General features: G+C 37.2%; 1 protein-coding gene across 1 annotated transcript; it reads right to left on the bottom strand.

The window, feature by feature from the left end:
* Positions 1–2,339: 2,339 nt before the first annotated feature.
* Positions 2,340–13,340, bottom strand: LOC129353274 (uncharacterized). Its single transcript, XM_055022538.1, has 8 exons — positions 13,301–13,340; positions 10,080–12,449; positions 9,627–9,744; positions 8,595–8,826; positions 6,945–6,992; positions 4,070–6,587; positions 3,218–3,335; positions 2,340–2,565 (listed from the first exon to the last, which is right to left on the bottom strand). Exons 1-8 carry the CDS (start codon positions 13,338–13,340, stop codon positions 2,340–2,342), a joined length of 5,670 nt encoding a protein of 1,889 aa, XP_054878513.1.
* Between the last annotated feature and the right edge of the window lie 44 nt (positions 13,341–13,384).

Here is a 13,384-nt window from a genome sequence, read left to right as displayed (position 1 = left end):
GTTTAGCTTTTATACTTTAAGACCTATAGGAATGTAACATTTTTATTATGGTCCTGCCTCCCGTTTACATGTTTCTGGTGATTCTCTGGCTGTAGGACTTCTTGAAACCAGGCGTCAGAGCAGGACTTTTCGGCAATACGTCCTGCAGAGGTGTGGCATATTCTGCATATGTGAAGAACCAAAGTTGCAGCATTTTTTCTATACTTGCATGGGCAGTTAACAAGAAAAACAGTAGTAGATCGCATTGTCTTGTGCTGTACTACTTAACCTATTCAGTTTAACACAGAGTTGACTAAAATATTCAAAATCATTCTGTGAAATTACTTAAAATTATGAGCAGTAACAAGAAGAACTGCTTATTATCTAGTTGTAGTTGCTCTAGGACAGTAACTGTGTCAAAAGTTGATGATGCCTCCATCCAAAAGGAATAAAAAAAAAAAAAAAAAATCCCAAAAACAGAAGTCAATACTGTTTCCTAGAAAGTGAACAGTGTTTTGGAATTTCTCCCTAAGTTGCTGTTGAGTTTTTTATCTGGTATCTGATCCACAGAAATCCTAAATTCTTCCAAATTTTCCACAAAGGCATCTGAATAAATCAAAATATGTTTTTATTTTAGATTTTTTTTAAAACAATCCAACTTTTAAGAATATTGAATGTGTCATAGTTAGAATTAGTTTTGTAATTAATAATAGTATAGTAATACACAGTAATATAAATGTTTCCAATACTCACGTTTGATCCTCAGCAGTTTGTGTCGTATCTGACCGAACTGAAGCTCTTCTTTAATACCGTCAGTCACTTTAAGAGAGGGGATGTGTGAGCTGTGTTTCTGATTGTGCCACTTCTTTTAAAAAAGGGGAACCAATAATTTTTTTTTCTTAAAAAAAAAAAGTACTATTGTGCGGTCATAATAAAAGGTTAATATTTGCCTTTTTCTACCACATTTCTACCAAACTTTCCAATAATATTCTTGAATACATCCCTTTATCACCAACCAACTTCTCTAGTTTCTGTAGTTTGGCAATAAGAACTGATCAGTCTTCCTCACAATCATGTGATATAACATGAGTACAACATGATATCATCTGCAAAATAAACTATTTGTTGGTTATTTTCACATTTTTCTACGAAATAGAACAAACTTCGGGAACAAAATCCTGCAAGTTGAAAACAGAAAATTAAAGATTTTATTTTAAACAAAAGAATAAAATAGTAAAATAAGACAAAGGCTAAAATTACATGGTGAGAATAAGACTTTGAAATAAAAAAACACTAGATGTAACTGAACAGATGGCACAGAAAACAAAACACAGTTGTAAATTTTGCTTTGTATACATTATATGTTGTTCTTCCACATGTCAACACAATAGCATCTAAAGTTTCAAAGCTCTACAGTGTTTGCATGACAAAAAAACCCGCCATTTTTTCCAGGTGTAGCGGCAGGTTGAGTCTGAGCTCCTTTTGTCTCTTAAATTTAATGGGTTTAACTTCAGCTGAAATCCTCCTCATAGTCAGAAAGTGGAACATCGCAGAAAGCCGATGAAATGTGTGACTTCCAGTTTGCACAGATGCATCGCAGTCTAATTCTGTCTACAAAAAACTGTGAATCAGAAAAAAGGGAGCAAGTACCAGCTTTCAGTTCCTCTGACAGCAAAACTCATCAACATTTTGCATCTAAAAAAACTGTGAACTGCAGTATGCTGCTTAAAGAGCAAAGGCTAACTTGTTGCACATTGGAAGACAGCGCCTGGAGGTTTTTTACGATGGCAGTGCAAAGTTATGCTTCATAATCACACATGAGGAAAAACATTGATTTGCAAATATAACTTATTCTCGAAAGCTCTTTCTTAACTATATGAGGCTAAGGGAGTTTTATGGTGTTTGAAGGATAGTCTTGTGGGTTGGACATTTATTTACATCCATGCCAAACCATCAGAGATACTGTTTCTCCGTTAGACCAGTCAGAAAGCTGCTGGCTAGTCTGAAGGAACTGTATAGTCCTTTTTGTTTTGTTTATTTTTGTTGCTGTTAGTCATTCTCTTATCCGGTCAATTTGAGCACACCAATGTTTAAAAAAAATAAGTATGAAGAGCTGAGTGGAAGAGTCGCGAGAAGCTCCAAGAAGGAGCTGCGCCTCGAGGGCGGAGCTAGGACCACCCAGGCGTTTTGCAGAGCAGAATGGTTATATACCTGGAGTAAACTCCAGGTATCATTTTTGATTACATAAAATGGTGTGAAGCACAAACATTCATTTTGCGTTGCATTGCCCCTTTAACACCTCGCAATGGAGTCAATGAATAGTTGATTTCAACTGTGATCTCACAACTCTTTACATTTTCTCAGGGCAGCGGGTCCGTGTTTTCAGCGAGAGCGCCCCCTGCCTGCAGAGCTCTCTGGACGTTCTGCCAGAAAACTGCTGGATGTTCTGCAGCCTGAGGCCAGCTCAGGTAGGTGCGTTTCTTCACCAGCTTCCTCAAACGGTAATACGGAGACAGATGACGAGAAGGAATGTTTTCTAAAAACAGCAGGACCAACACATCCTTCTTCTCATCAAACAGGCGAAAGCTACAAGAAGTCAGGTGAAAGAGAGATGTCATTTGTCAATATTTGTGAATATTGATTAGTTCTAAAGCTGGCAATGTCTGGTAATGAATTATTGCTAATTTGATAAAAAAACTAATTGCAAAATTATTACAAATTTTACATTTTGATAAAGGCCATTAAAAAAACAACATTACAAAGCATGTATTCTTCCTCAATCATTGATCAGATGCTCCACCTCAATAAATCTCAGAATCTGTGTATATCTATTATGTATTTAATTTTCATGAGCTGTAAACCCTGATTGTCACAATAAAGATGGAAACACTTGGAGCAGGGGCCCTTTGTGGGCCTTGAAATGATTTCTATCAGCCCCCTGACTAAAAGTCAACATCTGTAAACATTTGGCCAACAAACCAGATTTAAATTGATGACTCCAAATATTTTTAAATTGTGTTTTTCTTTTAATAAAAGCAGCAGCCCAAAGCCGTTTTAATGTTTCGGATCTTTAAGGATTTATAGATTTCATTAAAGTATATATTTCAACATATATTTCTATATATGTTAAAAGCACCTTGTATCCTCTTCCATTAAGTTCCCACATTACAATTTGAAAATCTGGATTTATTTAGTTGGTGATGCATATAAAACTCTATTCTTGTTGCAGCGCCCCCACCTGGCCATCTGGATCTCTCTGGAGCACCACTCGCTCTGCAGGTAGCTGCGGCTGATCACACAGATGGTTTTCCTGCTGCCGTAGATGGCATCAGTGATGTTCTCTATGATGGGTTTACCTGTGGATATTATCAAACACAAAGAGAATTGCTAAACACACAAATTGACAGGTAAAATCAATTAAATGATTGTTTTTTTATTGTCATTAAGACCTTCCACTGATGATGTCATGAATCGGGTTAATTTCCTGATGAAAGATTTATGCTTAACATATAGTCATTGTTTGTTTTTTGAAATAATTTGTGCTTTGCAAGGAAAATATCACAACAACCACCAAGAATGTTAACTTAGAAAAAAAGGAAAAAAAATAATTTTATTTTCTAAAAGGACGCAATTAAATTGAAACAAACATTTTTTCTGGTGCAAAACTTTCCTTCACTTATTAACTGAAGTTTACCAGTAAATTTGTGACCACCTAGCAGCAGTTTTCTATCTGACAGCCATAATTTAAAAATGGCTGCCAACAGATGTGCAGCTATGCAACCGTACATCTGCACAAAAAACAAGAATGCATCAAATGCTTTCTGAACGGTGAGCCAGGAGCATAAAACAAAACATTTCTTTTGCAGCAGACATTGTGCAGCATGTGATCTGAACGCGGATTGAATTGCTAGGTGACGTGTTGGGCTTTGCCTGAGGTTGCTAGCTAACGGGGTGGAGGTGACCTGGCCAGGTGAAGAGTTTTGAAACGGGTAATTTTCCACCCTGGACAGGTCGCCAGTCTGTCGCAGCACCACATCGGTCATTCAACAGTTTTGTTATGAAAATGAAAAAGCTAAGAGACTTTATTTACCTGGTTGGAAGTCTCTGTGGTGCAGACAGAGTCTCCAGCCCTGCTGTCCCTCCAACACTGGGAGCATCTCCCTGTAAACCCAGTCCTCATCATGGACGTTGTAGGACACAAAGGCGTCAAACCGATGAAGGACTTCCTTTTTCTTTCTCTGACTGTCATAGAAATAGGCCAGGAAGAGGTGGAAGGTGTAGGTGAGATGCCACCATAGGAAGTTATAGATGAACGATGTGAGAAGAGTCAGAACAACCAGACAAGAGCTGGAAATGAAGTAGAAATATCTGCCATCATCCCAGCACGAATGAACGTCAAATTCCAGCAACAAACTTTCTCGTTTATCCACAGGTGAGGAACATTTATATTGATGAGCGTTTACCACTTGTGTCTGCTTGTTGTCCTTAACCCATTGGATAAAGCCTGCATTTGAGCAGTTACAGGTGAACGGGTTGTTGTCCAGGTCCAAGTACGTGAGGGAGGGGAAAGACTTGAATACAGTGTCATTAATCATATCAAGTTCATTGTCAGTCAGTTTCAAGTATCTGAGTGCTGAAAGGTTGGCCTTCACCAGAAAACCCAAAGAGCTGATGTTGCATTTGGAAAGCTCAAGACTTTGCAGGTTTGGGATTGGAAGGAAGAGTTCTGGATCCACGACTGAAAAATCAGTCTCTGTGAATGTCACACTCTTGAGGTAGGGATTGGACAAAAACATGCCTGCAGGAGGAGCTTCAAAAAAGATATTGACAGCTGTAAAATTCTCCAAATATCTCATAGACCAGAGTATATTTGCTAATTGATATGGAAAGCAAAATCTTTTGCATATTGCTGTGTATCTTTTCATTGATCTAAAAATCACAATATCTCTAGAATAGTTTGTTTGAAGACTGCTGAAAAGGCTTTCAGGGTTCAATTCTATTGTTAGATTTTCCAAGAGCTTTAATTCCCATATTTCGTCACGAGATGAAATAATATTCTCCAGTTTATTAACTTTATGAAAGGATCTTTGTGTCATGTCATCAAAGAAAGCTGTTCCTACATCCAACTGTTTCAGGGATTGGAAACCAAGAAAATCAAGCGTCTTTAGGAAAGCTATTTCATTGTGGTTTATATTTAAAATTTCAACCTTTGGCAAAACAATGTTGTTTTCAAAAGTCAACAGTCGATTAAAACTCAGATCCAAAAGCTTTAGGTTTTCAAGATTTAGAAAAACACAGTCATCCACTTGGCTAATGCGATTTCTCTTCAGGTGAAGCTCTGTCAGTTGTGTTGTGTTCTCAAAGTCCTCACAAGTCATCTCTGATATGTAATTGTAATTCAGATTTAAGATCTCAAGGGAGCTGAGATTTCTCGCATCATGTGGAACTTTTTTGAGCTGATTGTCACAAATGTTTAGCGATTGGAGATGCTTCAATGACCCCAGTGACCCTTGAGGGAGTTCGCCTACATCGCTTTTCCTGATATTAAGCTCTGTGAGTTGAGAACAAAGTTCAAGTTTAATAGGCAAATTGTTGATATGGCTGTTAAACAAATCCAGCTTCCTCAGTGTTGGTACTTTGCATATTGTGGATAACAGTCCTTCATAAAGATGCATCTTCAGGGCTTCTAGCCTAAGATGGCTTAAAGAGTCAAGACTCTCCAGGACTTTTGTGATCCCTTCAAAAGAAAGAATAGACCTCCCAAGATATAAATACGATATGTTCCTCAGTAGCTGTTTGTCAGGGATTTCCCATTGCAGGTCTTTATAACAAAAACACATAGAGATCTCTATTTTCTGGAGGAAAGGAAAGACGGGTGTAGAGATGCTGAAAATGATCAGGGAATCACCGGAAATATCCAACTCTTTCAGATTTGACGGCTGATTCAGCTCCAGGTCTTTGGTCTCAAAGGAAGAAAACCCATTGCATTTAAGACCAAGCGTCGTGATTTGAGGTAACTGTAGGACAGGCTGAATGTCGGTGATCTGTTGAAGCCTGTTGTTTCCTAAATCTAGAGTTTGTAAGCTAGTGAGGAACTGGAACGCTCTTGTATGAATGACCTGAATACCATTGTTGTTGAGAAAAAGAACAGTAAGTTTGTCCAGACCCTGAAACATATTGTTTGTCAGGACATCAAGTTTGTTATTTCCCATGCAGAGAGTTTGTAGAAACATCAGACCAATGAAAGACCCTTGATCCACATGAGCAATTTGATTTGATGTTAAATCCAGAGTTCTCAACTTTGACATGGCAGAAAAATCTCCTTCATTAATTTTCTGCATCCAGTTGTTGTTCAGGTTCAGTGAAACTGCATCTTTGGGGATGTCTTTGGGGATGTTTTCAATTTTTCTGTTTGCACAGTCCACAGCTATATCAGCAGAGGGATTCTCCTGGTAACGGATAATGCATTCTTTCAGTACGTAAGGAAATGAAAAATTGAAATAAACAACAAGAAGGAGAATCTGTAGAATGAAGCATGAAGACGGATGTCTGGCAGCGGCCATTTCTTTAGATTGAGGTGGTTGACAATGTCGTTCAAGAATAATTACCTGCATGCAAAACATACACAAATGTAAGATCGGAGATGGTAGAGTAGCACGACTTCAACATATATTTCCTCAAGTAGAAGCAAAAAAAAAAAACAATTAAAAAATTGGGTAAAAGCTCAACTCAAGTGTTATTCTTCTACTTCTTCAAATGATCAATCATTACCCCATCATCTGGACAACAGCATAAAGTTATATGGAAATTTTGGTATTTCAAGGATAAAAAAGACAATAAGTAACAAAAAATAACAATATCAGGCAAAAAAAAAATATTTCAGTTTTTCAATAAAAATGACTGAACCTAAAAGTCCATTGTTTTTGCTGATAATAAAAAGAAGAGTAAATGTTTCTGCTACTCACATTTGATGTCTGCGTTGCATTATTCTGAACTGGCACTGGAGGTTCTTTCTAGATTTGTGTTATGTCTCGGTCTTTAAATGCACAAGCAGGAAGCCACATGTCTTATCATACGCTCCCTCTGTTTCACTTTTTTTACTTCGCTGAAACCCTCAAATGAAGACCGACTCACTGTGGGCGGTATTTCAAGTTTAGATATCAGTGTGAATATTTGGATATCATATGAACAAAGTTAGCGTAAAAACAACTGTGGAATATAGTGTAGAGGTGTCAGGTTCAGCATTCATAAAAACAACCATTTGGTATTTTTCTGTATATTTCTTTGATTATTTCAGTCTGTTCTTAGTGTCAGATCATCTTTATTATTTATTTCTAGTATTTAATCATCCTTTTTATGGTTTGATTCATGTTTTTTCTTCTCTCCTCTTACCGTTTGCTTCTCCTTGCATCCCTATGCCATCTCTCTATTTTTGTAAGTTTATCTTTTTCGTTACAATACATTCAGCCACTTTTTTCCGCCTGCAGTACAATCAACAAAAGGATGAGTAATGGGCAACAACCACACACCATAAATGTTTGTGGTAACTTAAGTTTTATTTACAGATTCGTTCTTCCTCATTTCATTTAAGGAACTGAGAAAAAAGTACAAATTTAAATTCTGCCCACAGCATCAATTTTAGCAACAACTTCTTGAAGAACTTTACATTGCAAAGACCACTAATCTTTTCATTGTTTTTATTTATTTTTCTGTTTCCAATTTAAAAAATTTATGAAAAACTGTACTAAATACAAAGCAAAAATATAAAAATAGTTAATGCAAAAACATTAAAATTGTCATCAGAAGCTTTAAGTAATAACTATGTGAACCAAGATCATGAATGTTCTTAAAGAGACGGTTGTGCCAGAATGAATTGCAACCAGTTAAACTGTTAAAATATAAGTACATTCTTCAAATTACATAATATTGAACATCTTTTCAATCATTCAAGGATTTCGTGATTTTTTTTTTGCAATAAAAAAGTGTTTGTGGTAATAATTAATAAAATTTGTGCTTGCCATATATTTATGCATTGTAACTTTAAGTGAGGCAGCTATTCAGTGGAAGTAAGAAATACTGCCACCTGCAGGTGGGAGTACTGCAATCTTTTCACCAATTTTCCAGAAAATTTGCAATAAACTCAAAATGATGCATTTAGGTGAATTTTCACAATAACTCACAAGACTTTAGAGGAACTAATTGATTCAATCTGGCAGTAAACAAAGAAAAACTGTGTTTAAATTGATTGATAAAATCTTTTTTAAGCACACTGTTATCTTGACTGTTCTAAGTAAGTGTTCATTTGGAGTCTGAAGGGCCACACAAAAAGATATGGCGGGCCAGATTTGGCCCCTGGGCCTTGAGTTTGGCACATGTGATGGAAGCAATTCATGAAGATACACCACAAACCTGATGTAAACCCAAAACTTAGGTTAACGATAGCAAGAAACGACTAATTCACCCTGGAAAAAGGAAAAACAACGTTAAACATAAAACAATGTTTACAGCCAATCTGGCTTTTAAATGTTATAATGACATGATGTGTAACTTGACTTCTTTTTTTCATTCTTAATGTTTCAGTTACATTAACAGTCTTTGTATATTTCTCAAATTCCTGTCGGTCCGGTCAACAGGTGTGTGTTTTCAGTGAGAGCGCCCCCTGCCTGCAGAGCTCTCTGGACGTTCTGCCAGAAAACTCCTGGATGCTGTGCAGCCTGAGGCCAGCTCAGGTAGGTGCGTTTCTGCACCAGCTTCCTCATGCGGTAATACGGAGACAGATGATGCGGAGGAATGTTTTCTAAAAACAGCAGAATCAGAACATCCTTCTTCTCATCAAACAGGCGAAAGCTGCAAAACAAAATATTAAAAACATAAAAATCGACCTTCCAGACCACTCAGCTCTTCTTGAACAAACTTCCATAAAATTGTAAAACAGCTGAAACACTGTCTTTAAATCCAACTGTTTAGAGTTTCTTTTGAAACATTATGAATGAAACTCTAACCAACATCTTGATGTTGGACAGCATTTGGGAAAATGTACTGTAAAAAAGTAAATTAAAAATGTAATCAAGAAAATTGTTGATTTTTTTTTGTGTGTTTTTATGATGTGAAGAACTTTGAACTGCCTTGTTGCTGAAATGTGCTATAAAAATAAAATTTGATTTGATTTGAATAGTATCACTTAAATAATTTGTGTCTGTGATGGGAACTTTGCTAATTTGCTCCCTCCTTCAGCAGACTATTATTTCATCTGGCCCACTAACAATGAAAAGTACTGTAATACCCACACCATGTCAGCAGGTGGCAGTAGTGGAAACAAAGAAACATTTAAATTCAACCTAAAATTATAATAATTTGGCTGAAAGTTCTCTCAAAAAACAAATCTCAGGTTTTCTAGAACAGCCTGTAGGTGTTGCCAGTGAATCGCTGCGCTAGAAATTTGAATACGCAAAAACGACCTGCATGTAAAATGGTGCACGGCATATTTTTGCTCTTACCTATCTTTTGCAGACATTTACAATTTCAGATTATCCATAACTAACTGCATAAAATGTAAATTTTTTCCCATGTTTTCTTTAAAAACTTCTATCATCTTTTCTTGAAGACAGAATTGTTATCCTTTCATTATTCAATGACAGCGCCCCCACCTGGCCATCTGGATCTCTCTGGAGCACCACTCGCTCTGCAGGTAGCTGCGGCTGATCACACAGATGGTTTTCCTGCTGCCGTAGATGGCATCAGTGATGTTCTCTATGATGGGTTTTCCTGTGTACAGATGCATTAGTTGTTATTTGATTGAAGTTTTTCATGGCAGGAAATGAAAGGAATACCAAAACGTAAATAAGAAATTGGTTGTGTTTAAAGCTGCAGTATGTAACGTTTATAAAACATATTTGTCACTGAAGGCTGCGTTCACATTGCAATTTTTTGTCTTAAGGCAACCTGTATCTGATCTTTTCATGGCAGTCTGAATAGAGGCAATATTAGGTTACAGATGTCTGTTTTTAGACTAGCATTGGCTGTTTTGACGTCCGTCATGCGGGAGGGGAGTAGTTATGGAGAGCGTGACGTAACGTCCAAAGGGTAAATACAGAGTTTACCTGGTTGGAAGTCTCTGTGGTGCAGGCAGAGTCTCCAGCCCTGCTGTCCCTCCAACACTGGGAGCATCTCCCTGTAAACCCAGTCCTCATCATGGACGTTATACGACACAAAGGCGTCAAACTGATGAGGGTCTTTTTTTCTCCCCTTCCTGCTGTCGTAGAGAAAGGCCCGGAAGAGGTGGAAGGTGTAGGTGAGATGCCACCTCAGGAACTTATAGACGAAGGATGTGAGGAGAGTCAGAACAACCAGGCAAGAGCTGGAAATGAAGTATAGAAAGCTGCCATTGTTTCGACATGACTGAACATCAAATTCTAGCAACAAGCCTTCTTGTTTGTCTGCAGGAAAGAAACATTTATACTGATGAGCGTTTACCACCTGGGTTTGAGGGTTGGTCACTACCCAGTGGATGAAGCCTGCGTTTGAGCATTCACATAAAAACGGGTTATTGTCTAGATCCAAGAATCTCAGAGAGGGTAGAGACTGGAAGACTGTCTCGCTAATAACATCGATCTCATTGTGCGTTAGGTTCAAATATCTGAGAGCAGAAAGGTTGGCCTGGACCAGAAAATTCAAAGACCTGAGTTTAGACTTGGAGAGATCCAGGCTCTGCAGGTTTGGCAGTGGTAGGAAAAATTTAGAGCTGATGTAGGACAAATCCGTCAATGATAAGGTCAGACTTTTCAGCTGGAGGTTCAGCTCAAATGTTTCCACTTCGTAGTAATTTATATAGATATTCAAAACTGTAACGGTTTCCAAATTTCCATAAGCTTTGAGCATTTCACTAATTGTATGTAAGGGCACCCATTGGGTATTGCCTCTTCCAATTAAAGTTAGCTGCTTCATTGTCTTAATATCACTAAAGGGTTTATTATTGTTTGATTGAAAACTTTGGAAAGTCCTGTCTGTATGTAAGTAGATTGTTAAATTTTCAATGTTCTCTAAACCACTAAAATAAGGTACGTCTACAATATGATAGGTTTCCACCTTCAGTTCTTTGAGAGCCTTCATATGTTGAAAAACATCTTTGTCCAGATACTGTATGGAGTTCCTGCTGATATCTAAGGCCTCAAGTTTCTGCAGGGAAATTTTAAAAGAGTCTCCGAATCTGTTCAGCTCATTGTTACTCATATCCAAAACCTTCAGATTGACGAGGTTTTCAGTAACACACCTTTCCAGTTTGGATATGTGGTTCCCATTCAGGTAAAGTTCTTTCAGATGTATGGTGTTGGAAAAATCATTGCATTTCAAATCAGAGATGTCATTTCTACACATAATCAGGATCTCAAGAGCAGAGAGGCTCCTTATGTCATGTGGAATTTTGGTGAGGACGTTGTAACCCAGATTTAAGAATCGCAGTTGCTTTATTGATTGCACTGAACCTTTTGACAGTTTTTGCATGAAAGTATCTTCCAGGTTAAGTTCGCTGAGCTGAGTGCACGATGCAAGGTCAGTAGTAAAATTGTGAAAATGGCTTTGGGAAATAGTAAGCTTCCTGAGGGTTTGTATTTTGCAGACTGTAGATAGCAGACCATTTGCAATCCACCCTTCCACAGATTCAAACGTTAGATCTCTCAGTCTTTCAAGACTTCCCAGAATTTCATTGATTCCTTCAAAAGACACTAATCCTGTGGAAACATCCAAGCTTGTTATGTTCTTTAGTAAGCTTTTGTCAAATAACACCGATTTTATGTCTGTGAGTAACAAGCCTATTGTCTGGAGGTGAGGGGAAATTGGCCCTATGATGCTCAAGATTTTCAAGTTAAAACTAGAAATTTTCAACACTTCAAGACTCAAGGAGTGATTCAAAGGGAGATCTTTGGTGTCAAAAGTAGTAAATCTGATGTATTTTATGTTGAGTCTAAGTAATTGTGGGAGATGGAAGACTGGTAGAATTTCTGCAACTTTGTTAAGTGGAATAGAGAAGATCTTAAGAGTTTGCAAGCTGGTCAAACACTGGAAGGCAGATTCATGAATATGCTGGATCTTGTTTTTGCTGAGGTCCAGAACTGTGAGGTTGGACAGGCCTTCAAACATGTTGGCTGTCAGACTGGTAAGCTTGTTATTTTCCATATCAAGTCTCTCCAATAAAACCAAGTTGATAAATGACCCTTGTTCAATGTAAGCAATTTGATTCACTTTTAAATTCAGATTTTTCAGTTTTGACATGCCGTAAAAGTCTTTTTTATTAATATTTAAGAGCTGATTGTGTCCAAGTTGTATTGACACAGTATTTTTAGGGATGTAATCAGGGACAGCCACAAAGTTCATGTTTCTACAGTCCACAGAAACATCAGCAGAGACGTTCTCCTTGTAAAGTATTGTGCAGTTTTTCAATGAAAATGCCAGCAAAGGGTTAACAGGAAGCAGCAGAAAGAAAAGATTAAGAAAAAAGTATACAGATAAAGTATTTACAGAGGCCATGATTATTATTTGAAGATAATCACCTGCAAAAGAAAAATGCAGTAGAAGAATAACACTTTGGTTAGGCCTTAGCAACAATTGGTGTCAGACATTTTTGTAACTTCTTGAAGGTCTAAAAGTGTTTTTTTTGGCTGATAGTTGCAGTTTTAAAACAAAATGATAGGTTGTGTACTCCACAAGCAATATCTATTTAAAGTAGGTAGTAGTGTGAATGGTCACATAATTAGACCTCTTTACTTTACACTGACAGTGAATAAGAGGAAGTCAGTAAAATAATTTACTAAACAAATAAAACTAAAATATCTAACCCTTCTTTAAAGAATCTTCTATTGATGCATAGTGAGAATTTTATCCCTGCATGTATCAAAAAAGAGTAAATGTAAGAATGGCAAACAATTATAGCATAACCAACATAAAGTCTAATGTAATTTATGCATTATTAATGTAACAGTGTATAAATATTACACATGAAGGAGGTCCAAGGATTTACATGCACTTATTTTGCAGGAAATAAACCGGGACTAAACAAGTTCAGTTAACGACCTTTCACATTTCACCTGAGAGGTTCAGGTAAAATGAACTAATAACTTTGTAGTTATTGACTGTTTATTCCAACTGATTGGTTTATTATTGTAGAAACTGCTGGAATAAAGCCATATCCAAACAGCTTTGGATACACCAAATGACAACCAAAATTAGATGCTTTAATGTTGGATAACATTAGGCTAAGAACTGATATTTGTACTCACAGTTTGATGCCCAAAGCTGTAAATGTCTGAACCGAGGAGCTGCTTCACTTCACTTCTTAACACCACCAGAAAGGAAGCTACGCTCGTCATACATGTCCTGTTCAATGATTTCCTCTAACAGCTTTTTAGTACTT

Source organism: Poeciliopsis prolifica, unplaced genomic scaffold, assembly GCF_027474105.1.
Source record: "Poeciliopsis prolifica strain line A6 unplaced genomic scaffold, Auburn_PproV2 SCAFFOLD087, whole genome shotgun sequence".
Classification (NCBI taxonomy): Eukaryota; Metazoa; Chordata; class Actinopteri; order Cyprinodontiformes; family Poeciliidae; genus Poeciliopsis; species Poeciliopsis prolifica.
The sequence above is the reverse complement of the archived record's forward strand: the minus strand, read 5'-3'. Positions and strand labels throughout refer to the sequence as shown.